The sequence below is a fragment of the Pongo abelii genome, chromosome 5, assembly GCF_028885655.2.
Source record: "Pongo abelii isolate AG06213 chromosome 5, NHGRI_mPonAbe1-v2.0_pri, whole genome shotgun sequence".
NCBI classification, from domain to species: Eukaryota; Metazoa; Chordata; class Mammalia; order Primates; family Hominidae; genus Pongo; species Pongo abelii.
The window spans coordinates 162,352,695-162,380,109 of NC_071990.2; the positions used below are offsets into that span (position 1 = coordinate 162,352,695).

The 27,415-nt window shown below is 43.4% G+C and overlaps 1 protein-coding gene across 1 annotated transcript in view; it reads right to left on the bottom strand.

The window, feature by feature from the left end:
- The window catches only part of LPA (lipoprotein(a)), a 261,628-nt gene that overhangs the window by 79,687 nt on the left and 154,526 nt on the right, over window positions 1-27,415 (bottom strand). The window contains 10 exon segments of the mRNA XM_063725300.1: window positions 3,597-3,756; window positions 5,029-5,210; window positions 9,194-9,353; window positions 10,560-10,741; window positions 14,706-14,865; window positions 16,098-16,279; window positions 20,252-20,411; window positions 21,644-21,825; window positions 25,799-25,958; window positions 27,191-27,372. Of these exon segments, the coding sequence (XP_063581370.1) occupies window positions 3,597-3,756; window positions 5,029-5,210; window positions 9,194-9,353; window positions 10,560-10,741; window positions 14,706-14,865; window positions 16,098-16,279; window positions 20,252-20,411; window positions 21,644-21,825; window positions 25,799-25,958; window positions 27,191-27,372 (1,710 nt within the window).

The window sequence follows — 27,415 nt, forward strand, 5'->3', positions numbered from 1 at the left end:
CTGGAATAACTGGTATGGATTTTGATGTGTGTATTGTGGAATTGGTTATGCACGTACAAAAGTATCTCTATCTGTCTAGCTCTCCGTATCTCTCTGTGTAGGACTTCATATAGTAATGTGCATGTTGGAACTAACATATAGTTCTCCAGAGAAAAAATGGCATCCAGGATGACATCCTTCCCAGGCCAGCAGTCTCACTCAATGTACTCAAAATGTAGCCAAAAGGCTCTACCTTTAGCATGTAAAACCACTGCACAAAAAATATTATTGTCTGTCGATACCGTATCAGGTGGGTCAAGTGGGTTTCTTTCTGCAAGACTTCTCAAAGCTGCCCTGGAAACCTAGCTTTCAGGCAGGATGCAGTATCTCTAGGATGGGTTCCTGGTCACGACTTCCTCTCCTGCTCTCAGTCCATCCTCTGCTGGCCACAGCAATTCTGGGACTGAGGGAATGGGGGATGAGTTGAAAGAACAGTGGGACTCACAGCATAAAGGGAGACAGCTGGGCAGACTATGAGGTCTGAAGAGGTCGGGCAGCTATGGAGGATCTCAGGCTGGGGAAATCTCAGAGCATTCACTCCTCCTTATGCCTCCTAAGAACATTGCTCTAACCTCTCAGAATCCTCCCATTCGTGACCTGTGGCTGCCTGGGAAAATGGAAAATGTATTATGGGCCATGGGGATCCAACACTGTCTCTCTAGAGACTCTACACATGTGACCTAGTCTCAAGCCCAGACCCTCCATTCCAGGAAGCTGGTTCAATGAGCAACGGGATGTGCTCAGAGCTTTAGTACTTGAAAGACTTCTTTTTCTTCCTTGGCTTCCCTCTTTTGGATACATGGAAAATTCTTATTATACAATATCCCTCAGAATTCAAAATTTTGTGATTCCTTTAGGATTTACAATATCCCTTTGGACCCACAAATTCAACCTTTCATTAATATTACATACCATCGTGGATAAGGTAAGAAACTTACAATGGTACACTTCCAATTATTCCCCACATGATTTATGCTATATGTTCAAATTTTTACCTGTACATATGCTAAAGTTAAATATATTGCTATCATTTTGCTTCAAGTAGTCAACTCTCATTTAAAAAGGTATAGAAATTTGATCAAGAAAATATTTTGCATTTGCATTACGTGGGCTGCAGAAAGTCCCCCTCTTGAACTATCCTTCTTCTAGCTAATTTTCTTCGGGCAACATCTCCTGTTACACAAGCCTGCTGATTCCAAATTATTAGTTTTTGGTTTATTTATTTGGGGCAGTGCACAATATGCATTTATCCAACATGGATGATCTTCAAGGCATTTTATTGCTGGATGTAGCATTCTTGGTTGATCTCTTTTTTTTCTAGTTTATCATTTTAATGATATCCCCTGTTAACTGGGTTCCAGTGTTTCTGATGAGAATGCATTAGCAATTTGTATCACTGTTCTTCTAGCAAGACACAGCTCTTTTTCCTCCAGTTTCTCATGAGATGTTTCTTGTTATTATATCTTTGCCTTCTGACTGTTGAACTGTGATGTACAAAAGTGCATCATACAGTTTTTTTTTTTTTTGGAAATTCCCTGTCTGATTCATTCAGCTTCTTGAATCTGTGGTTTTTAATATTCTTCTCATTTGAAAAGTTTTTAGCTATCCTTGCTTCCAGTATTTGTTTCTGTTGCAATCTCTCCTTCCTCTCCTTCTGTGACTTCCTACCCACATGCAGGAAATCTTTTTATATTTTCCCACAGGTCTGTGAGGATCAGTTGATTTCATTTTTTAGTATTTGTGGAGATGTGTGTGTATGTGTGTGTGTGCGTGCGTGTTTCTAAGCCTGTGCATGTGTGAGTGTGTGTGCATGTGTGTGTGTCATTTGTGTATGTGTAGCTGGTTCTGTAGGTGGTATAAAATTGTTTTTCAGTTAGTTTTTACTTCTGAAACATCTCACTCAATTGGGAATTCATCCAGCAATTTTTTCATTTAAGGCGTACCTTCTTATACTAGTTCTTTAATTTAATTTGGCTCTCTATACTGTTACTCTCTCTTGATATGATATCTGCTTCATTCCATATTCTGTTTTCTTAAATCCTAAAACTCAGTTATCATATTGATATGTCAAATTTTTTGCCATTCTAATCATTTCTGTCATTTCTAGGTCTATTTGTATTGACTGATTTTTCACCTGGTCATGGTTCACACTAAAAGCTTGTCTATGTGTAGTCAAGTTTTAAACTTAGAACTCACACTGTGAACACCACATAGCTGAGCCACTTGACTTTGTTGTTTACCTCTAAAGAGGGTTGAGTTTTCCTCTCCTAGGCAGTTAATTGACTTGGAAACTATTTTAATGCTTGGAGACTTGCTTTTCAGCTTTGCCAGGGTTTGTCTGGAGCTGCCTTTGTTCTAGAAATTTACTAATTCTACTCCTAAAATATGACTTTTCTGGAGTCTCTACTGTATTCCCAAGAGGTTCAGTGAGGTCTCTCCTCCAGCTGGTCAGAACTCCAATATCCCAGAATGCTATGAGAGCTCTGTCCTCTTCATTGAGCTCACTGTTCAATTGCAGTTGCTATTCCTCAGGATATATTCTTTTCTCTACTTTCTTGTGGAAACTTTTTCTGTTCACATGCAATGTCATGTTTAGCCAAAGATTCGAGGAGACTACTATGCGTGCCCCTGGAGCTCCTTTCATCCACAAATCCATTCTCATTCTCAGCAGGCCTATAAAATCCTAGCTACCACAGTAGTCCCAAATTCCAATCTCTCTCCTGCATTCAGGAAGATGGCTACAGTCCATTTGGGCTCCATCCCCTTGCTCTTCAGTGCAAGAAGGGCCTCCAGGAAGAAAGCCAAGGCATCTATGAAGTTGATCTCATTGTTCCCCCTGTCACTATTCTTTTGGTCCACTACCGTCTGTTGTCCAACATGTAGAAACCATTTTTCCATGTCTTTGGTAGTCACTTATGGCCGAAAGACTGGCCATGGGCTGGTCAGACCTGGGCTTCTGTCCATCTATCCACTCTTTTACTTTATAGGATCTCTCTCTTTGCTGACTCTCATCTGCCTTCCTGCCATTTTTATTCTCTAACAACCAGTATCCCTTCAGACCACTGGTGGTCAGAACCGACTGTGTTTCTACATATTGGAATAGACGTAGATATAGAAAGAGATAGATTTGCCTCTCCATAGATATACATATGTACTTTCCTTGTAAGCTAAAACAGAAAACCCCAACAGAAGCTTCACTTCAGGAATTGGAGGTTAGTTTAATAGAATTCCAAGGAGAAAAGGCTGCATTGAACCTTAGTGGGTGTTGTGGAAGGGTACTCTAAGAGTTTCATCATTTGTCATCTTGACTTTTCTCTTAATGTGATATCCTTGCCTCCAGATACCTTTCTGCTCCATTAAACTAGGAGGAAGGAGAGCCAGATTAACATTTGTATTCTCTTAGACCCTTTGCTCAAAGACAATGTTCCTGAGACATTTTGCTATGCACTGTTCATCTGAGACAACTTGAGTCCTGAACACTCAGCTTGAAGCATGACTCTTCTAACAGAAATTTCCACTGACCCTTCCTTCACTTATGCTAAAGAAAAAAGACATACGCATTTGGGTAGTACATTGGGGTCCGACTATGCGAGTGTGGTGTCATAGATGACCAAGCTTGGCAGGTTCTTCCTGTGACAGAAATGAAGTATGTGCCTCGATAACTCTGTCCATTACCGTGGTAGCACTCCTGCACCCCAGACCTTTGCTCAGTTGGTGCTGAAATGAAAAGAGAAGAAATCAAGCTGAGTATTTCCAAGAAGAGTCAAACATGTGAAGCCACTTATGGCACAAACCAGAAAAAAGTCTCTGAGAATTATGACCTCAGGAGAATATGACAATTAACGTTCTCGTTTCTTTATTTGTAGGCAGATGGACTTGAGAAAACTGACCAACCAACCAACAAACAAAAACACCAAAGAAACAAATTCCTAACATTTTAGAACTGTAGTAAGTTCTTAGAAATATTTCACATAAAAGCTTAGAAAAAAAGGACAGATGAGAGGGCTTCTCAAAGGAAACTGCGCTCACGTGCAAGCACATTTATGGGAATTTCTACTGAATGTTCATGAGGACCATGGGGCAGCAAACAGCAAAGCACGATGCATTTGGGGGTACAGGCCGTACGTGGCGATTGGGTGTGAGGGGCAGAGAAATGGACAGACGTGAAAACAATGAACGTTTCATGACAAAAGGCAAGGCCTTCAGCTTCTGGGCCATGGGACAGACAACAGTCCTGCGTCTAGGACTGCAGACAAAGACACTTCAGTTATCAGGGATGGGTGGAGGCGAACAGCTTACTCCCTTGCAGGAGAGATGGAATCCTCTCATGACCCACATCCTGAATTGCAATAATACAGAAGTCGCCTACTCTTTCTATCCAGACCGCTCACAGGTACAACTGCCACCAGAACATGGGGCAGTCTCTCACTTAAAAACCTAGGGCTGCAGAGCCCACCTATGACTAAGGAAGGCCTGAAACATAGACCACTGGGAGTTCCTGTACTGCTCCATAGAACCAGGGTGATATGGAATTAATGCAGCCCTGTTAGTCCTGTTTCTCAAGAGTGACAGGCTCCAGAGCCACATTTCTCGGAATCTGCAATGCTGAAGATTGCACTGAATGCTGTCTACTTGAAGAAATCCCAGGAAAAGCTTACTGGCTTGGAAAGAGTCACATGCCTGACAGCATGTTACAATAAAAATTTTGGCTAAGACACTGAGATAGTACATTTTAAAATGAGGTGAGTTGTGAAGTCGATCACGCTGGAGGGTTTGTGCCAATCCTAAAGACACAGCCCACCCAACGTTGCACCAGAAATCAATCTGCTGACTCCCCCAGAGAGTGGATGGAGGCTTCCTCCAACATGACAGAACTCAGTCAACACTCGAGCATCTGTGTACCATTGAAGGCTGCTGCATCACTGGGAATTTCCATGGCTTTTCATCCCAGCATCTAAGCATGTAGATGTCTGGACATGGGCTGTCTACCTTGTTCGGAAGGAGCCTCTAGGCTTGGAAGCGGGGTAGCAGTCAGAGGCGCGACGGCAGTCCCTTCTGCGTCTGAGCATCGTGTCAGGTTGCAGTACTCCCACCTGACATTGGGATCCGTCGTATAACAATAAGGGGCTGCCACAGGATCTGGATTCCTGCAGTAGTTCCTGATCAAGCCACTGGAAATTCCAAAACGATACACGTCACAAGAGGTGGGACAATATGCAGGGGCTCCCCACACCCTCTCCTTGGTGCTGCAACAAGGTCATTACCGGTGCCTTTCTAATATTCCCATTAAAAGTACCATATGATTGCCACAAGCACAAATGGCTCTCAATCACCAATCCTCTTGGCACATTTCTCATACTTAAAAGATTATTATTATAAAAAAAATCTAAAGTAGCAAACCCTTCTTAGAAACACTGAGATGATACATACACGTGGGCAAAAAATGATCAGAGTATTCTCCTTCTGCCTTCTGCCCAATCCATCTCTCTGGAATGACTGGTATGGATTTTGATGTCTGTATTGTGGAATTGTTTATTCACATATAAAAGTATCTGTATCTATCTAATTTTCCATATCTCTCTCCGTAGGACTTCATATTCTAATGTGCGAGTTGCAACTAACATGTAATTCTTCAGAAAAAAACATGGGATCCAGGAGGATAACCTTTCCAGGTCAACCTTCACACTCTATGTACTCAAAATGTAGTGAAAAGGCTCTACCTTTCCCATGGAAAAGCGCTGTGCAAATAGTATTACTGTCTGTCATTCCCATATCATGTGGGTCAAGTAGGTTTGTTTCTACAAGACTTCTCAAAGCTGCCCTGGAAAACTTGCTCCCAGGCAGGATGCAGTATCTGTAGAATGGGTTCCTGAGCAGGACTTTCTCTCCTGCTCTCAGTCTACCCTTTGCTGGCTGCAGCTACTCTGCACTGAGGGAAAGGGGGATGAGTTGAAAGAATAGTAAGACCCATGGCATAAAGGTAGATGGCAGGGTAGACTAAGATATCTGAAGAGGTTGGACAGCTACAGAGGAGCAGAAAACAATGCATTGGGGGCAAAGCAGGTGAGGAGTTTGGGCTGCGGGGATCTTGAAGCATTTCCTCTTCCTTATGCCTCTCCAGAATGTTGCTCCAACCTCTCAGTATCCTCACATTCATGACCTGTGGCTGCCTGAGAAAATGGGAAATGTATTATGGGCCATGGGGTTCCAACACTGTCTCTGTAGAGACTCTACACTTGTGGCCTAGTCTTAACCCCAGACCCTCCATTCCAGAAAGCTGGTTCAGTGAGCAACTGGATGGATAAGAGCCCGAGCTCTTGAAAGACTTCTAGTTCTTCCTTGGCTTCCCTCTTTTGAATGCATGGACTATTTTTATTATACCATAAATACCAGAGTTCAAAACTTTGTGATTGCTCTAGGATTTGCAATATCCCATTGAACCCACACAGTAACCTTTTATTAATATTACATACCATCGTGCATGAGGTAAGAAACTTACAATGGTACACTTCCAATTGTTCTCTACATGATTTATGCTACATGTTCAAGTTGTTACCTCTACCTATGCTAAAGTTAAATATCTTGCTACCATTTTGCTTCAAGTAGTCAACTCTCATTTGAAAAGATATAGAAATTTTATCAAGAAAATGTTTTGCATTTACATCTACATTTGCCAATTGCTGGATTCTTCATTACGTGGGCTGCAGAAAGTCCCCTTTTTGTTCTCTTTTTCTTCTACATAATTCCTTCGGGTCACCTCTCTTGTTACATAAGCCTGCTGATTTCGATTTCTTACAGTTTCTGGCTTCTTTGTTTGGGGCACTGAACAATATGCATTTATACAGCATGGATGATCTTCAAGGCATTTTATTGCTGGATTCAGCATTCTTGGTTGATCACTTTTTGTTCCTGATTATCATTTTAATAATATTCCCTAGCATCCGGCTTCCAGTGTTTCTGAGGTGAACGCATAAGCAATTTGTATCACTGTACTTCTAGGAAGACACAGCTCTTTTTCCTCCAGTTTCTCATGAGATGTTTCTTTTTATTATATCTTGGCGTTGTTACCTTCGAACTGTGATGTACAAAACTACATCATACAGTTTTTTTTTCGAAATTCCCTATTTGATCCCGTGAGTTTCATGAATCTATGCTTTTTAAAAAATTCTTCAAAATTGAAAAGTTATCAGCCATCCTTGATTCCAGTATTTGTTTCTTTCCAAACTCCCTTGCTCTTTTCTGTGACTTGCTTCCCACACGCAGGAAATCTTTTCATATTTTCCTATATGTCTGTGAGGTTCGCTTAATTTTATATTTCACTATATCTTCAGGGGTGTGCTTGTGTGTGTGTGTTTCTGTGTGTGCATGTTAGAACTTGTGAGTTTTTGTGTGTGTATGTGTGTATGGGTGTGTTTTGAATGTGAATGTGTGTGTGTAGCAAGTTCTGTAGGTTCTGTAAAATTGTTTTTGGTTATTTTTTTCTCCCGAAATGTCTAAATTTATCAGGCGGCCATACAGTAATTTTTTCATTTAAGACATACTTTTTTAATACTAGTTCTTTAATTTGATTTGGCTATTCTATACTGCTAATTTCTCTTGGTATGATACCTGCTTTGTTGCATATTCATTTTTTTAAGTATTTGAAATCAGTCATCATAGTGATATGTCAAATTTTCATGCAATTCTAATGATTTCTGTCATTTCTGAGCCCGTTTGTATTGCCTGATTTATTTCCTGGTCATGGATCACACGAAATCCTTTTCTACACATAGTCAAATTTTTAATTTAGGACTCACTCTGGGGATACTGCATAGCTGAGCCAATTGACTTTGTTGTTCACTTCTAAAGAGAGTTGAGATTTCCTCTCACAGGCAGTTCATTGATTGGAAACCGATTTGATGCCTGGACACTTGCTTTTCAGTTGTGCAAGGGGTTGTCTGCAGCTGCCTTTATTCTAGTAATATACTAATTGTACTTTTAAATTATGGCTGTTCTGGGGTCTCCACTGAATTGGCAATGTGTTCCATGAGGACTCTCTCGTCTAGCTGGTAAGAGCTCCAATATCACTGAGTGCTATGTGATCTCTATCTTCTTTATTGAGCTTGCTGTTCTCTTGTAGTTGCTGTTTCTCAGTAAATGTTCTTTGCCATACTTTCTGTGGAACCATTTTCTGTACCCATGCAGTGTCATGTGAGGCCAACTACTAGAGGAGACTTCTATGCGTATTTGTGGAGCTCCTTTCCTCCACAAACCAGTTCTTATTTGTAGCAGACCTAGAAAATATCAGAGTCATCCCAAACTCCAATCCCTCTCCCCTGTTCAGCAAGATCCTACAGTCTGCTTCGGCTCCATCTCCTTGCTATTCAGTGCAGGAAGTGTATCCAGGAAGAAAGCCAAGGCATCTATGGAGTTGAGCTCATCATTGGCCCTCTCTCAATTCTCTAGGTCCTCTACCATCTGTTGTCCCACATGTAGAAATGATTTTTCCATGTCTTTGGTTGTTGCTTATGGCCAAATGATTGGCCATGGGGTAGTCAGACCAGGGCGTCTGTACATCTACCCATCGCTTTTACTTTTCGGCATCCCTCTCTGTGCTGACTCTCATCTGCCTTCCTTCCTTGGCTCTTCTCTTGCTGGGAACCTGTATCCCTTCAGGCCATTGGTACTTAGGACTGAGAGATTTTCTCACTATTCGAATATACATAGAAATAGACAGAGATAAATTCACCTGTCCATAAATAAGCACACATAATTTCCTCATGAGCCCAGACAGAAAAGGCAAACACAACCTTCCCTTCAGGAATTGGAAGTCAGAATAATGGAATTCCCACTGGAAAATCTTCATTGACGCTTAGTTGGTGTTGTGTAAGGGTAATCTAAGTGTTTAGTCATTCATCATTCTGACTTTCTTCATAAGGTGATCCCCTCGCCTCCACATTTCCCTTCTGCTCCAGAAAACTAGGAGGAAGGAGAGGCAGCTTCACATTTCTCTTCTCTCAGACCCTTAGCTCCAAGGCAATCATCCTGAGACATTTTGCTACGCCATCTGCATCTGACACAAGTTGAGTTCGGAGAACTCAGCTTGAAGCATATCTCTTGTCACAGAAACTTCAGTTGGCCCTTTCTTCTCTTATGGTAAAGAACAAAGACATACGCATTTGGGTAGTATTCTGGGGTCCGACTATGCGAGTGTGGTGTCATAGATGACCAAGCTTGGCAAGTTCTTCCTGTGACAGTGGTGAAGTATGTGCCTCGATAACTCTGTCCATTACCGTGGTAGCACTCCTGCACCCCAGGCCTTTGCTCAGTTGGTGCTGAAATGAAAACACAACAAACCAACTGAGTATCTCTGAGAATAGAGAAACATGTGAAGCCATTTATGACACAACCAGAAAGGAGTGTATTAGAAATACGACCGTACTATTTTCCCTATCTGTAGGCAGATGGATGGGAGAAAACCAACCAAAAACAAACACCAAAGCAACAGATTCCTACCATTCTAGAACTGTAGTAAGTTCTAGGAAATATTTCACCTGAACCTTAGAGAAACAGAACAGAACAGACTCCTTCTCACTGCAAAGTACGATCATGAGGTAGCACCTTTCTAGGAAACTCTACTGAATGTTCACGCCTGGGGCACTGCATTTGGCAATGCCGGCTGCAGGTGGTAACTGGCTGTCGGGGGCAAAGGTGGGGACAGACATGGAAATTTTGCATGATTCCCTAGATCATAGATCATGAAAGCCAAGGCCTTTGGCTTTCGGGCCATGGGGCAGAAAACGGTCCTATATATCTGACTGAAGGCAAAGACACTTTGCTGCTCAGGGATGTGTGCAGGCCAAAAGCTTATTGCTTTGGAAGAGACAGGGAATACTCTCGTGCTCCACATCCTGAATTGCAATAAAGTAGAAGCCTACTACTCTTTCCCTCCAGACCCCTCACGGGTACAAGTGCCATCAGAAAGAGGTTTAAGAACACTGAGAAATCACTCCCTTCAAACCCTAGGGAAACAGAGCCTTAGAGCATTGGGAGCTCATGTACTGCTCCACAGAACCAGGGCCATATGGAATTAACGCAGCCCTGTTAGGTTTCTCAAGGGTGACAGGCTCCAGAGCGACATTTCTCAGAATCTGCAAAGCTGAAGATTGCACTGAATGTTGGCTACTTGAAGAAATCCCTGAAAAAACTTACTGGCTTGGAAGGAGTCACACACCTGACAGCATGTTACAATAAAAATTATGGCTAAGACACTGAGATAGCCCATTTTACAATGAGGTGAGTTGTGAAGCTGATCATCCAGGAAGGTTTGTGCCCATCTTAATGACAAAGCCCACCCACGTTGCACCAGAAATCACTCCACTGGCACCCCCAGAGAGTGCACGGAGGCTTCCTGCTACATGGCAGAACTCAGGCAACACTCGAGCATCCATGTACCATTGAAGGCTGCTGCATAAGTGGGAATTTCCATGGTTTTCATCCCAGCATCCAAGCGTGTAGCTGTCTGACCACAGGCTCCTTACCTTGTTCGGAAGGAGCCTCTAGGCTTGGAAGCGGGTTAGCAGGCGGGGGCGTGACTGCAGTCCCTTCGGCGCCTGAGCATCCTGTCAGGTTGCACTACTCCCACCTGACACTGGGATCCGTTGTATAACAATAAGGGGCTGCCACAGGATCTGGATTCCTGCAGTAGTTCCTGATCAAGCCACTGGAAATTCCAAAACGATACACGTCACAAGAGGTGGGACAATATGCAGGGGCTCCCCACACCCTCTCCTTGGTGCTGCACCAAGGTCATTACCGCTGCCTTTCTAATATTCCCATTAAAAGTAGCATATGATTGACACAAGCACAAATGGCTCTCAATCACCAATCCTCTCTGCACAGTTCTCATAATTAATAGATTATTATATTAAAAAAAAACCTCTAAAGCAGCAAATGCTTCTTAGACACACTGAGATAGTACATACATGTGGCCAAAAAATGATCAGAGTATTCTCCCTCTGCCTTCTGCCCAATCCATCTCTCTGGAATAACTGGTATAGATTTTGATGTCTGTATTGTGGAATTGTTTATTCACATACAAATGTATCTCTATCTGTCTACCTCTTCGTATCTCCCTCCGTAGGACTTCATATGCTAATGTGCGAGTTGCAACTAACATGTAGTTCTTCAGAGGATACTTGGCATCCAGGAGGATAAGCTTTCCAGGTCAACCTTCACACTCCTGTACTCAAAACCTAGCGAAAAGGCTCTACCTTTCCCATGGAAAAGCATTGTGCAAATAGAATTACTGTCCGTCATTCCCATATCACATGGGTCAAGTTTCTGCAAGACTTCTCAAAGCTGCCCTAGAAAACTTGCTCCCAGGCAGGATGCAGTATCTCTAGAATGTGTTCCTGAGCAGGACCTTCTCTCCTGCTCTCAGTCTATCCTCTGCTGGCTGCAGCCACTCTGGAACTGAGGGAAAGGGGGATGAGTTGAAAGATCAGTGGGACCCACGGCATAAAGGAAGACGGCGGGGTACACTATGAGATCTGAAGATGTCAGACAGCTATGGAGGATTCAGAAAACAATGAATTAGGAGGCAAAGCAGTTGAGGAGTTTGGGCTGTGGGGATCTTGAAGCATTCGCTCTTCCTTATGCCTCCAAAGAACGTTCCTCCAACCTCTCAGTGGCCTCACATTCATGACCTGTGGCTGCCTGAGAAAATGGGAAGTGTATCATGGGCCATGGGGATGCAACACTCTCTCTCTAGAGACTCTACACTTGTGTCCTAGTCTCAACCCCAGACCCTCCATTCCAGGAAGCTGGTTCAATGAGCAACGGGATGTACTAAGAACCCGAGCTCGTGACAAATTTCTTTCTTCCTTGGCTTCTCTCTTTTGAATACATGGAATATTCTTACTATGCAATACACCTCAGCGTTCAACACTTTGCGATTACTCTAGGATTTGCAATATCCCTTTTAAACCACACAGTAACCTTTTATAAATGTTACATACCATCGTGCATGAGGTAAGAAAGTTTCAATGGCACACTTCCAATTATTCCCTACATGATTTATGCTAAGTGTTCAAATTCTTACTTCCACAGGTGCAAAAATTAAACATATTGCTATCATTTTGCTTCAAGCAGTCAACTCTCATTTAAAAATATATAGAAATTTGGTCAAGAAAATATTTTGCATTTACATGTACATTTGCCAACTGCTGGGTTCTTCATTACGTGGGCTGCACAAAGTTCCCTTCTTGTGCTATTCTTCTTCTACCTCATTCCTTCAGGTCACCTCTCTTGTTACATCAGCCTGCTGATTCCAAATTCTTACAGTTTCCGCTTTCTTTTTGGGGACAGTGCACGATATACATTTATGCAACATGGATGATCTTCAAGGCATTTTACTGCTACTTAGCAGTCTTGGTTGATCTCTTCTTGTTCCTGTTTACCACATTAATAATATTCCCGGTACCTGGCTTCCAGTGTTTTTGACGAGAATGCATTAGCAGTTTGTATCACTGTTCTTTTAGCAAGAAACAGCTTGTTTTTCCCCAGTTTCTCATAAGAAGTTTCTTCTTATTGTATCTCCGTCTTCTTAAGGTCAAACTGTGAAATACAAAACTGCATCATACTGGATTTTTTCTTTTTTTCGAAATCCCTATTTGATACATTGAGTTTCCTGTTTTTGAGATTTTGTTAACATTCTTCATAATTGAAAAGTTCTCGGCCAGCCTTGATTCCGGTATTTGTTTCTGTTCCTATCTCCCTTTCTCTTTTCTGTGACTTGCTTCCCACATGCAGGAAATCTTTTCCTATTTTGCAACATGTCTGTGAGCTTCAGTTGATTTTTTATTCCACTGTTTCTTGAGGGTTGTGTGTGTGTGTGTGTGTGTGTGAACTTGTGAGTATTTGAGTGTGTGTGTATGGGTGTGTTGTGTGTGTGTGTATGCGTGTAGTTGGTTCTGTAGAATTGATTTTTGGTTACTTTCTTCTTCGGAAACGTCTACATTGATCAGGCGGCCATCCAGTAATTTTTTCATTGAAGACATAGCTTTTTATATTAGGTCTTTAATTTTATTTGGCTATTCTATACTGTTACTTTCTTTTGATATTTTATTTGTTTTGTTCCATATTCACCTTTTTGTAAATACTTGAAATAGTTATCATAGTGATATGTCAAATTTTCATGCCATTCTAATCATTTCTGTCATTCCCGCGCCCGTTTGTATTGCCTGATTTATTTCCTGGTCATGGATCGCACGACATGCTTTTTCTACATGTAGTCACATTTTAAATTTAGGACTCACTCTGGGGATACCGCATAGCTCAGCCAGTGGACTTCGTTGTTTACTTCTAAAGAGAGTTGAGATTTCCTCTCACAGGCACTTCATTGACTTGGAACCCGATTTCATGCTTGGACACTTGCTTTTCAGCTGTGCAAGGGTTAGTCTGCAGCTGCCTTTATTCTAGTAATAGGCTAATTCTACTTTTAAACTATGGCTGTTCTGGGGTCTCCACTGAATTGGCAGTGTGTTCTGTGAGGACTCTCTCGTCTAGCTGGTAAGAACTCCAATATCCCAGAGTGCTATGTGATCTCTGTCTTCTTTATTGAGCTTGCTCTTCTCTTGCAGATGCTCTTTCTAAGGAAATGTTCTTTGCCATACGTTCTTGTAGAACCATTTTCTGTGCACATGCAGTGTCATGTTTAGCCAAGGACTGGAGGAGACTTCTATGCATATTTGTAGAGCTCCTTTCCTCCACAAACCAGTCCTTATTTGTAGCAGACCTAGAAAATTTCAACTACCAGAGTCATCACAAACTCCAATCCCTCTCCACCGTTCAGACAGATGGCTACAGTTTGCTTGGTTTCCACCACCTTGCTCTGCAGTGCAGGAAGGGTAACCAGGAAGAAAGCCAAGGCATCTATGGAGTTGAGCTCAACACTGCCCCTCTCTCAATGCTCTAGGTCCTCTACCAGCTGTTGTCCAACATGTAGAAATGGTTTTTCCAGGTCTTTGCTAGTCACTTATGGCCAAAAAAATTGGCCAGAGTGCAGTCAGACTGGGGTTCTGTCCATCTACACATCCCTTTTACTTTTCAGCATCCCTCTCTTTGCTGACTCTCATCTGCCTTTTTGCCTTTGCTTTTCTCTCCCTGGGAACCCATATCCCTTCAGGCCACTGGTACTTAGGACCGAGTGTTTTTCTACCCATTGGAATATATGTAGATCTAGAAAGAGATAGATTCACCTCTCCATAAATATGCACACATTCTTTCCTCATATGCCCAGACAGAAAAGGCATACACAACCTTCCCTTCAGGAACTGGTAGTCAGAATAACACAATTCCAATTGGAAAGTCTTCATTGACCCTTGGTAGGTGTTGTGGAAGGCTAATCTAAGTGTTTGGTCATTTGTCATTCTGACTGTTTTCTTAATGTGATGTCCTCGCCTCCAGATTTCCCTTCTGCTCCAGAAAACTACGAGGAAGGAGAGGCAGCTTCACATTTCTCTTCTCTCAGACCCTTAGCTCTAAGGCAATCATCCTGAGACATTTTGCTACATCAACTGCATCTGACACAAGTTGAGTTCGGAGAACTCATCTTGAAGCATGTCTCTTCCAACAGAATCTTCAGTTGGCCCTTTCTTCTCTTATGGTAAAGAACAAAGACATACCCATTTGGGTAGTTTTCTGGGGTCCGACTATGTGAGTGTGGTGTCATAGATGACCAAGCTTGGCAGGTTCTTCCTGTGACAGTCTTGAAGTATGTGCCTCGATAACTCTGTCCATTACCGTGGTAGCACTCCTGCACTCCAGGCCTTTGCTCAGTCGGTGCTGAAATGAAAACAGAAGAAATCAAGCTGAGTGTCTCTTAGAACAGGGAAAGATGTGAAGTCATTTATGACACAACCAGAAAGGAGTCTATGAGAATTACAACCGTTCTCTTTTCCTTATCCATAGGCAGATGGATATGAAAAAACCAACCAACAAACAAACACCAAAGCAACAGATTCCTACCATTCTAGAACCGTAGGAAGTTCTTGGAAATATTTCACCTGACACCTTAGAGAAACAGAACAGATCAGAATCCCTCTCATTGGAAAGTGTGCTCACGAGCAAGCACCTTTCTGGGAACCTCTACTGAATGTTCATGAGAAAGATGGGGCAGGAGCGAGCAAAGGGCATGGCATTTGGTAATGCGGGCTGCAGATGGTAATTGGCTGTCGGGGGCAGAGGTGGGGACAGACATGGACATTTTGCATGTTTCCCTAGACCGTTGATCATGAAAGCCAAGGCCTTTGGCTTCCGGGCCATGGGGCAGAAAACGGTCCTATACATCTGACTGAAGGCAAAGACACTTTGCTGCTCAGGGATGTGTGCAGGCCAAAAGCTTATTCCTTTGGAGGAAAGAGGGAATCCTCTCGTGCCCCGCATCCTGAATTGCAATAAAGTAGAAGTCTACTACTCTTTCTCTCCAGAACCCTCACAGGTACAAGTGCCATCAGAAAGACGTTTAAGAACACTGAGAAATCACTCCCTTCAAAGCCTAGGGCTGCAGAGCCTTAGAGCATTGGGAGCTCATGCACTGCTCCACAGACCCAGGACGATACGGAATTATTGCAGCCCTGGTGGCTTTCTCCAGGGTGGCAGGCTCCAGAGCCACACTTCTGGGAATCTGGAATGCTGAAGATTGCACTGAATGCTTTCTACTTGAAGAAAGCCCAGGTAAAGCTTACTGGCTTGGAAAGAGTCACACACCCGACAGCATGATACAATGAAAATTTTGACTAGGACACTGAGAGAGCCCGGTTTGCAATGAGGAGAGTTGTGAAGTTGATCACCCTGGAGGGTTTGTGCCCATCCTAAAGACACAGCCCAACCACGTTGCGCCAGAAATCACTCCGCTGGCACCCCCAGAGAGTGCACGGAGGCTTCCTGCTACATGGCAGAACTCAATCAATGCTCGAGCATCCGTGTACCATCGAAGCCTGCTGCATCAGTGGGAATTTCCATGGCTTTTCATCCCAGCGTCCAAGCGTGTAGATGTCTGGCCACAGGCTCCTTACCTTGTTCGGAAGGAGCCTCTAGGCTTGGAAGCGGGGTAGCAGTCGGAGGCGCGACGGCAGTCTCTTCTGCGTCTGAGCATCGTGTCAGGTTGCAGTACTCCCACCTGACATTGGGATCCGTCGTATAACAATAAGGGGCTGCCACAGGATCTGGATTCCTGCAGTAGTTCCTGATCAAGCCACTGGAAATTCCAAAACGATACACGTCACAAGAGGTGGGACAATATGCAGGAGCTCCCCACACCCGCTCCTTGGTGCTGCAACAAGGTCATTACCGGTGCCTTTCTAATATTCCCATTAAAAGTACCATATGATTGCCACAAGCACAAATGGCTCTCAATCACCAATCCTCTCTGCACAGTTCTCATAATTAATAGATTATTCTATTAAAAAAAAAAACCTCTAAAGCAGCAAATGCTTCTTAGACACACTGAGATAGTACATACATGTGGCCAAAAAATGATCAGAGTATTCTCCTTCTGCCTTCTGCCCAATCCATCTCTCTGGAATAACTGGTATAGATTTTGATGTCTGTATTGTGGAATTGTTTATTCACATACAAATGTATCTCTATCTGTCTACCTCTCCGTATCTCTCTCCGTAGGACTTCATATGCTAATGTGCGAGTTGCAACTAACATGTAGTTCTTCAGAGAATACTTGGTATCCAGGAGGATAAGCTTTCCAGGTCAACCTTCACACTCCTGTACTCAAAACCTAGCGAAAAGGCTCTACCTTTCCCATGGAAAAGCATTGTGCAAATAGTATTGCTGTCTGTCATTCCCATATCACATGGGTCAAGTTTCTGCAAGACTTCTCAAAGCTGCCCTAGAAAACTTGCTCCCAGGCAGGATGCAGTATCTCTGGAATGTGTTCCTGAGCAGGACCTTCTCTCCTGCTCTCAGTCTATCCTCTGCTGGCTGCAGCCACTCTGGAACTGAGGGAAAGGGGGATGAGTTGAAAGAACAGTGGGACCCACGGCATAAAGGAAGACGGCGGGGTACACTATGAGATCTGAAGATGTCAGAGAGCTATGGAGGATTCAGAGAACAATGAATTAGGAGGCAAAGCAGTTGAGGAGTTTGGGCTGTGGGGATCTTGAAGCTTTCGCTCTTCCTTATGCCTCCCAAGAACGTTCCTCCAACCTCTCAGTGGCCTCACATTCATGACCTGTGGCTGCCTGAGAAAGTGGGAAGTGTATCATGGGCCATGGGGATGCAACACTCTCTCTCTAGAGACTCTATACTTGTGTCCTAGTCTCAACCCCAGACCCTCCATTCCAGGAAGCTGGTTCAATGAGCAACGGGATGTACTAAGAACCCGAGCTCGTGACAAATTTCTTTCTTCCTTGGCTTCTCTCTTTTGAATACATGGAATATTCTTACTATGCAATACACCTCAGCGTTCAACACTTTGCGATTACTCTAAGATTTGCAATATCCCTTTTAAACCACACAGTAACCTTTTATTAATATTACATACCATCGTGCATGAGGTAAGAAAGTTTCAATGGCACACTTCCAATTATTCCCTACATGATTTATGCTAAGTGTTCAAATTCTTACTTCTACAGGTGCAAAAATTAAACATATTGCTATCATTTTGCTTCAAGTAGTCAACTCTCATTTAAAAATATATAGAAATTTGGTCAAGAAAATATTTTGCATTTACATGTACATTTGCCAACTGCTGGGTTCTTCATTACGTGGGCTGCACAAAGTTCCCTTCTTGTGCTATTCTTCTTCTACCTCATTCCTTCAGGTCACCTCTCTTGTTACATCAGCCTGCTGATTCCAAATTCTTACAGTTTCCGCTTTCTTTTTGGGGACAGTGCACGATATACATTTATGCAACATGGATGATCTTCAAGGCATTTTACTGCTATTTAGCAGTCTTGGTTGATCTCTTCTTGTTCCTGTTTACCACATTAATAACATTCCCGGTACCTGGCTTCCAGTGTTTTTGACGAGAATGCATTAGCAATTTGTATCACTGTTCTTTTAGCAAGAAACAGCTTGTTTTTCCCCGGTTTCTCATAAGAAGTTTCTTCTTATTGTATCTCCGTCTTCTTAAGGTCAAACTGTGAAATACAAAACTGCATCATACTGGATTTTTTCTTTTTTTCGAAATCCCTATTTGATACATTGAGTTTCCTGTTTTTGAGATTTTGTTAACATTCTTCATAATTGAAAAGTTCTCGGCCAGCCTTGATTCCGGTATTTGTTTCTGTTCCTATCTCCCTTTCTCTTTTCTGTGACTTGCTTCCCACATGCAGGAAATCTTTTCCTATTTTGCAACATGTCTGTGAGGTTCAGTTGATTTTTTATTCCACTATTTCTTGAGGGTTGTGTGTGTGTGTGTGTGTGTGTGTGTGTGAACTTGTGAGTATTTGAGTGTGTGTGTATGGGTGTGTTGTGTGTGTGTGTATGCGTGTAGTTGGTTCTGTAGAATTGATTTTTGGTTACTTTCTTCTTCGGAAACGTCTACATTGATCAGGCGGCCATCCAGTAATTTTTTCATTGAAGACATAGCTTTTTATATTAGGTCTTTAATTTTATTTGGCTATTCTATACTGTTACTTTCTTTTGATATTTTATTTGTTTTGTTCCATATTCACCTTTTTGTAAATACTTGAAATAGTTATCATAGTGATATGTCAAATTTTCATGCCATTCTAATCATTTCTGTCATTCCCGCGCCCGTTTGTATTGCCTGATTTATTTCCTGGTCATGGATCGCACGACATGCTTTTTCTACATGTAGTCACATTTTAAATTTAGGACTCACTCTGGGGATACCGCATAGCTCAGCCAGTGGACTTCGTTGTTTACTTCTAAAGAGAGTTGAGATTTCCTCTCACAGGCACTTCATTGACTTGGAACCCGATTTCATGCTTGGACACTTGCTTTTCAGCTGTGCAAGGGTTAGTCTGCAGCTGCCTTTATTCTAGTAATAGGCTAATTCTACTTTTAAACTATGGCTGTTCTGGGGTCTCCACTGAATTGGCAGTGTGTTCTGTGAGGACTCTCTCGTCTAGCTGGTAAGAACTCCAATATCCCAGAGTGCTATGTGATCTCTGTCTTCTTTATTGAGCTTGCTCTTCTCTTGCAGATGCTCTTTCTAAGGAAATGTTCTTTGCCATACGTTCTTGTGGAACCATTTTCTGTGCACATGCAGTGTCATGTTTAGCCAAGGACTGGAGGAGACTTCTATGCATATTTGTAGAGCTCCTTTCCTCCACAAACCAGTCCTTATTTGTAGCAGACCTAGAAAATTTCAACTACCAGAGTCATCACAAACTCCAATCCCTCTCCACCGTTCAGACAGATGGCTACAGTTTGCTTGGTTTCCACCACCTTGCTCTGCAGTGCAGGAAGGGTAACCAGGAAGAAAGCCAAGGCATCTATGGAGTTGAGCTCAACACTGCCCCTCTCTCAATGCTCTAGGTCCTCTACCAGCTGTTGTCCAACATGTAGAAATGGTTTTTCCAGGTCTTTGCTAGTCACTTATGGCCAAAAAAATTGGCCAGAGTGCAGTCAGACTGGGGTTCTGTCCATCTACACATCCCTTTTACTTTTCAGCATCCCTCTCTTTGCTGACTCTCATCTGCCTTTTTGCCTTTGCTTTTCTCTCCCTGGGAACCCATATCCCTTCAGGCCACTGGTACTTAGGACCGAGTGTTTTTCTACCCATTGGAATATATGTAGATCTAGAAAGAGATAGATTCACCTCTCCATAAATATGCACACATTCTTTCCTCATATGCCCAGACAGAAAAGGCATACACAACCTTCCCTTCAGGAACTGGTAGTCAGAATAACACAATTCCAATTGGAAAGTCTTCATTGACCCTTGGTAGGTGTTGTGGAAGGCTAATCTAAGTGTTTGGTCATTTGTCATTCTGACTGTTTTCTTAATGTGATGTCCTCGCCTCCAGATTTCCCTTCTGCTCCAGAAAACTACGAGGAAGGAGAGGCAGCTTCACATTTCTCTTCTCTCAGACCCTTAGCTCTAAGGCAATCATCCTGAGACATTTTGCTACACCAACTGCATCTGACACAAGTTGAGTTCGGAGAACTCATCTTGAAGCATGTCTCTTCCAACAGAATCTTCAGTTGGCCCTTTCTTCTCTTACGGTAAAGAACAAAGACATACCCATTTGGGTAGTTTTCTGGGGTCCGACTATGTGAGTGTGGTGTCATAGATGACCAAGCTTGGCAGGTTCTTCCTGTGACAGTCTTGAAGTATGTGCCTCGATAACTCTGTCCATTACCGTGGTAGCACTCCTGCACTCCAGGCCTTTGCTCAGTCGGTGCTGAAATGAAAACAGAAGAAATCATGATGAGTGTCTCTTAGAACAGGGAAAGATGTGAAGTCATTTATGACACAACCAGAAAGGAGTCTATGACAATTACAACCGTTCTCTTTTCCTTATCCATAGGCAGATGGATATGAAAAAACCAACCAACAAACAAACACCAAAGCAACAGATTCCTACCATTCTAGAACCGTAGGAAGTTCTTGGAAATATTTCACCTGACACCTTAGAGAAACAGAACAGATCAGAATCCCTCTCATTGGAAAGTGTGCTCACGAGCAAGCACCTTTCTGGGAACCTCTACTGAATGTTCATGAGAAAGATGGGGCAGGAGCGAGCAAAGGGCATGGCATTTGGTAATGCGGGCTGCAGATGGTAATTGGCTGTCGGGGGCAGAGGTGGGGACAGACATGGACATTTTGCATGTTTCCCTAGACCGTTGATCATGAAAGCCAAGGCCTTTGGCTTCCGGGCCATGGGGCAGAAAACGGTCCTATACATCTGACTGAAGGCAAAGACACTTTGCTGCTCAGGGATGTGTGCAGGCCAAAAGCTTATTCCTTTGGAGGAAAGAGGGAATCCTCTCGTGCCCCGCATCCTGAATTGCAATAAAGTAGAAGTCTACTACTCTTTCTCTCCAGAACCCTCACAGGTACAAGTGCCATCAGAAAGACGTTTAAGAACACTGAGAAATCACTCCCTTCAAAGCCTAGGGCTGCAGAGCCTTAGAGCATTGGGAGCTCATGCACTGCTCCACAGACCCAGGACGATGCGGAATTATTGCAGCCCTGGTGGCTTTCTCCAGGGTGGCAGGCTCCAGAGCCACACTTCTGGGAATCTGGAATGCTGAAGATTGCACTGAATGCTTTCTACTTGAAGAAAGCCCAGGTAAAGCTTACTGGCTTGGAAAGAGTCACACACCCGACAGCATGATACAATGAAAATTTTGACTAGGACACTGAGAGAGCCCGGTTTGCAATGAGGAGAGTTGTGAAGTTGATCACCCTGGAGGGTTTGTGCCCATCCTAAAGACACAGCCCAACCACGTTGCGCCAGAAATCACTCCGCTGGCTCCCCCAGAGAGTGCACGGAGGCTTCCTGCTACATGGCAGAACTCAATCAATGCTCGAGCATCCGTGTACCATCGAAGCCTGCTGCATCAGTGGGAATTTCCATGGCTTTTCATCCCAGCGTCCAAGCGTGTAGATGTCTGGCCACAGGCTCCTTACCTTGTTCGGAAGGAGCCTCTAGGCTTGGAAGCGGGGTAGCAGTCGGAGGCGCGACGGCAGTCCCTTCTGCGTCTGAGCATCGTGTCAGGTTGCAGTACTCCCACCTGACATTGGGATCCGTCGTATAACAATAAGGGGCTGCCACAGGATCTGGATTCCTGCAGTAGTTCCTGATCAAGCCACTGGAAATTCCAAAACGATACACGTCACAAGAGGTGGGACAATACGCAGGGGCTCCCCACACCCTCTCCTTGGTGCTGCAACAAGGTCATTACCGGTGCCTTTCTAATATTCCCATTAAAAGTACCATATGATTGCCACAAGCACAAATGGCTCTCAATCACCAATCCTCTCTGCACAGTTCTCATAATTAATAGATTATTCTATTAAAAAAAAAAAACCTCTAAAGCAGCAAATGCTTCTTAGACACACTGAGATAGTACATACATGTGGCCAAAAAATGATCAGAGTATTCTCCCTCTGCCTTCTGCCCAATCCATCTCTCTGGAATAACTGGTATAGATTTTGATGTCTGTATTGTGGAATTGTTTATTCACATACAAATGTATCTCTATCTGTCTACCTCTCCGTATCTCTCTCCGTAGGACTTCATATGCTAATGTGCGAGTTGCAACTAACATGTAGTTCTTCAGAGAATACTTGGCATCCAGGAGGATAAGCTTTCCAGGTCAACCTTCACACTCCTGTACTCAAAACCTAGCGAAAAGGCTCTACCTTTCCCATGGAAAAGCATTGTGCAAATAGTATTGCTGTCTGTCATTCCCATATCACATGGGTCAAGTTTCTGCAAGACTTCTCAAAGCTGCCCTAGAAAACTTGCTCCCAGGCAGGATGCAGTATCTCTGGAATGTGTTCCTGAGCAGGACCTTCTCTCCTGCTCTCAGTCTATCCTCTGCTGGCTGCAGCCACTCTGGAACTCAGGGAAAGGGGGATGAGTTGAAAGAACAGTGGGACCCACGGCATAAAGGAAGACGGCGGGGTACACTATGAGATCTGAAGATGTCAGAGAGCTATGGAGGATTCAGAGAACAATGAATTAGGAGGCAAAGCAGTTGAGGAGTTTGGGCTGTGGGGATCTTGAAGCTTTCGCTCTTCCTTATGCCTCCCAAGAACGTTCCTCCAACCTCTCAGTGGCCTCACATTCATGACCTGTGGCTGCCTGAGAAAGTGGGAAGTGTATCATGGGCCATGGGGATGCAACACTCTCTCTCTAGAGACTCTATACTTGTGTCCTAGTCTCAACCCCAGACCCTCCATTCCAGGAAGCTGGTTCAATGAGCAACGGGATGTACTAAGAACCCGAGCTCGTGACAAATTTCTTTCTTCCTTGGCTTCTCTCTTTTGAATACATGGAATATTCTTACTATGCAATACACCTCAGCGTTCAACACTTTGCGATTACTCTAGGATTTGCAATATCCCTTTTAAACCACACAGTAACCTTTTATTAATATTACATACCATCGTGCATGAGGTAAGAAAGTTTCAATGGCACACTTCCAATTATTCCCTACATGATTTATGCTAAGTGTTCAAATTCTTACTTCTACAGGTGCAAAAATTAAACATATTGCTATCATTTTGCTTCAAGTAGTCAACTCTCATTTAAAAATATATAGAAATTTGGTCAAGAAAATATTTTGCATTTACATGTACATTTGCCAACTGCTGGGTTCTTCATTACGTGGGCTGCACAAAGTTCCCTTCTTGTGCTATTCTTCTTCTACCTCATTCCTTCAGGTCACCTCTCTTGTTACATCAGCCTGCTGATTCCAAATTCTTACAGTTTCCGCTTTCTTTTTGGGGACAGTGCACGATATACATTTATGCAACATGGATGATCTTCAAGGCATTTTACTGCTATTTAGCAGTCTTGGTTGATCTCTTCTTGTTCCTGTTTACCACATTAATAACATTCCCGGTACCTGGCTTCCAGTGTTTTTGACGAGAATGCATTAGCAATTTGTATCACTGTTCTTTTAGCAAGAAACAGCTTGTTTTTCCCCGGTTTCTCATAAGAAGTTTCTTCTTATTGTATCTCCGTCTTCTTAAGGTCAAACTGTGAAATACAAAACTGCATCATACTGGATTTTTTCTTTTTTTCGAAATCCCTATTTGATACATTGAGTTTCCTGTTTTTGAGATTTTGTTAACATTCTTCATAATTGAAAAGTTCTCGGCCAGCCTTGATTCCGGTATTTGTTTCTGTTCCTATCTCCCTTTCTCTTTTCTGTGACTTGCTTCCCACATGCAGGAAATCTTTTCCTATTTTGCAACATGTCTGTGAGGTTCAGTTGATTTTTTATTCCACTATTTCTTGAGGGTTGTGTGTGTGTGTGTGTGTGTGTGTGTGTGAACTTGTGAGTATTTGAGTGTGTGTGTATGGGTGTGTTGTGTGTGTGTGTATGCGTGTAGTTGGTTCTGTAGAATTGATTTTTGGTTACTTTCTTCTTCGGAAACGTCTACATTGATCAGGCGGCCATCCAGTAATTTTTTCATTGAAGACATAGCTTTTTATATTAGGTCTTTAATTTTATTTGGCTATTCTATACTGTTACTTTCTTTTGATATTTTATTTGTTTTGTTCCATATTCACCTTTTTGTAAATACTTGAAATAGTTATCATAGTGATATGTCAAATTTTCATGCCATTCTAATCATTTCTGTCATTCCCGCGCCCGTTTGTATTGCCTGATTTATTTCCTGGTCATGGATCGCACGACATGCTTTTTCTACATGTAGTCACATTTTAAATTTAGGACTCACTCTGGGGATACCGCATAGCTCAGCCAGTGGACTTCGTTGTTTACTTCTAAAGAGAGTTGAGATTTCCTCTCACAGGCACTTCATTGACTTGGAACCCGATTTCATGCTTGGACACTTGCTTTTCAGCTGTGCAAGGGTTAGTCTGCAGCTGCCTTTATTCTAGTAATAGGCTAATTCTACTTTTAAACTATGGCTGTTCTGGGGTCTCCACTGAATTGGCAGTGTGTTCTGTGAGGACTCTCTCGTCTAGCTGGTAAGAACTCCAATATCCCAGAGTGCTATGTGATCTCTGTCTTCTTTATTGAGCTTGCTCTTCTCTTGCAGATGCTCTTTCTAAGGAAATGTTCTTTGCCATACGTTCTTGTGGAACCATTTTCTGTGCACATGCAGTGTCATGTTTAGCCAAGGACTGGAGGAGACTTCTATGCATATTTGTAGAGCTCCTTTCCTCCACAAACCAGTCCTTATTTGTAGCAGACCTAGAAAATTTCAACTACCAGAGTCATCACAAACTCCAATCCCTCTCCACCGTTCAGACAGATGGCTACAGTTTGCTTGGTTTCCACCACCTTGCTCTGCAGTGCAGGAAGGGTAACCAGGAAGAAAGCCAAGGCATCTATGGAGTTGAGCTCAACACTGCCCCTCTCTCAATGCTCTAGGTCCTCTACCAGCTGTTGTCCAACATGTAGAAATGGTTTTTCCAGGTCTTTGCTAGTCACTTATGGCCAAAAAAATTGGCCAGAGTGCAGTCAGACTGGGGTTCTGTCCATCTACACATCCCTTTTACTTTTCAGCATCCCTCTCTTTGCTGACTCTCATCTGCCTTTTTGCCTTTGCTTTTCTCTCCCTGGGAACCCATATCCCTTCAGGCCACTGGTACTTAGGACCGAGTGTTTTTCTACCCATTGGAATATATGTAGATCTAGAAAGAGATAGATTCACCTCTCCATAAATATGCACACATTCTTTCCTCATATGCCCAGACAGAAAAGGCATACACAACCTTCCCTTCAGGAACTGGTAGTCAGAATAACACAATTCCAATTGGAAAGTCTTCATTGACCCTTGGTAGGTGTTGTGGAAGGCTAATCTAAGTGTTTGGTCATTTGTCATTCTGACTGTTTTCTTAATGTGATGTCCTCGCCTCCAGATTTCCCTTTTGCTCCAGAAAACTACGAGGAAGGAGAGGCAGCTTCACATTTCTCTTCTCTCAGACCCTTAGCTCTAAGGCAATCATCCTGAGACATTTTGCTACACCAACTGCATCTGACACAAGTTGAGTTCGGAGAACTCATCTTGAAGCATGTCTCTTCCAACAGAATCTTCAGTTGGCCCTTTCTTCTCTTACGGTAAAGAACAAAGACATACCCATTTGGGTAGTTTTCTGGGGTCCGACTATGTGAGTGTGGTGTCATAGATGACCAAGCTTGGCAGGTTCTTCCTGTGACAGTCTTGAAGTATGTGCCTCGATAACTCTGTCCATTACCGTGGTAGCACTCCTGCACTCCAGGCCTTTGCTCAGTCGGTGCTGAAATGAAAACAGAAGAAATCATGATGAGTGTCTCTTAGAACAGGGAAAGATGTGAAGTCATTTATGACACAACCAGAAAGGAGTCTATGAGAATTACAACCGTTCTCTTTTCCTTATCCATAGGCAGATGGATATGAAAAAACCAACCAACAAACAAACACCAAAGCAACAGATTCCTACCATTCTAGAACCGTAGGAAGTTCTTGGAAATATTTCACCTGACACCTTAGAGAAACAGAACAGATCAGAATCCCTCTCATTGGAAAGTGTGCTCACGAGCAAGCACCTTTCTGGGAACCTCTACTGAATGTTCATGAGAAAGATGGGGCAGGAGCGAGCAAAGGGCATGGCATTTGGTAATGCGGGCTGCAGAGGGTAATTGGCTGTCGGGGGCAGAGGTGGGGACAGACATGGACATTTTGCATGTTTCCCTAGACCGTTGATCATGAAAGCCAAGGCCTTTGGCTTCCGGGCCATGGGGCAGAAAACGGTCCTATACATCTGACTGAAGGCAAAGACACTTTGCTGCTCAGGGATGTGTGCAGGCCAAAAGCTTATTCCTTTGGAGGAAAGAGGGAATCCTCTCGTGCCCCGCATCCTGAATTGCAATAAAGTAGAAGTCTACTACTCTTTCTCTCCAGAACCCTCACAGGTACAAGTGCCATCAGAAAGACGTTTAAGAACACTGAGAAATCACTCCCTTCAAAGCCTAGGGCTGCAGAGCCTTAGAGCATTCGGAGCTCATGCACTGCTCCACAGACCCAGGACGATGCGGAATTATTGCAGCCCTGGTGGCTTTCTCCAGGGTGGCAGGCTCCAGAGCCACACTTCTGGGAATCTGGAATGCTGAAGATTGCACTGAATGCTTTCTACTTGAAGAAAGCCCAGGTAAAGCTTACTGGCTTGGAAAGAGTCACACACCCGACAGCATGATACAATGAAAATTTTGACTAGGACACTGAGAGAGCCCGGTTTGCAATGAGGAGAGTTGTGAAGTTGATCACCCTGGAGGGTTTGTGCCCATCCTAAAGACACAGCCCAACCACGTTGCGCCAGAAATCACTCCGCTGGCTCCCCCAGAGAGTGCACGGAGGCTTCCTGCTACATGGCAGAACTCAATCAATGCTCGAGCATCCGTGTACCATCGAAGCCTGCTGCATCAGTGGGAATTTCCATGGCTTTTCATCCCAGCGTCCAAGCGTGTAGATGTCTGGCCACAGGCTCCTTACCTTGTTCGGAAGGAGCCTCTAGGCTTGGAAGCGGGGTAGCAGTCGGAGGCGCGACGGCAGTCCCTTCTGCGTCTGAGCATCGTGTCAGGTTGCAGTACTCCCACCTGACATTGGGATCCGTCGTATAACAATAAGGGGCTGCCACAGGATCTGGATTCCTGCAGTAGTTCCTGATCAAGCCACTGGAAATTCCAAAACGATACACGTCACAAGAGGTGGGACAAT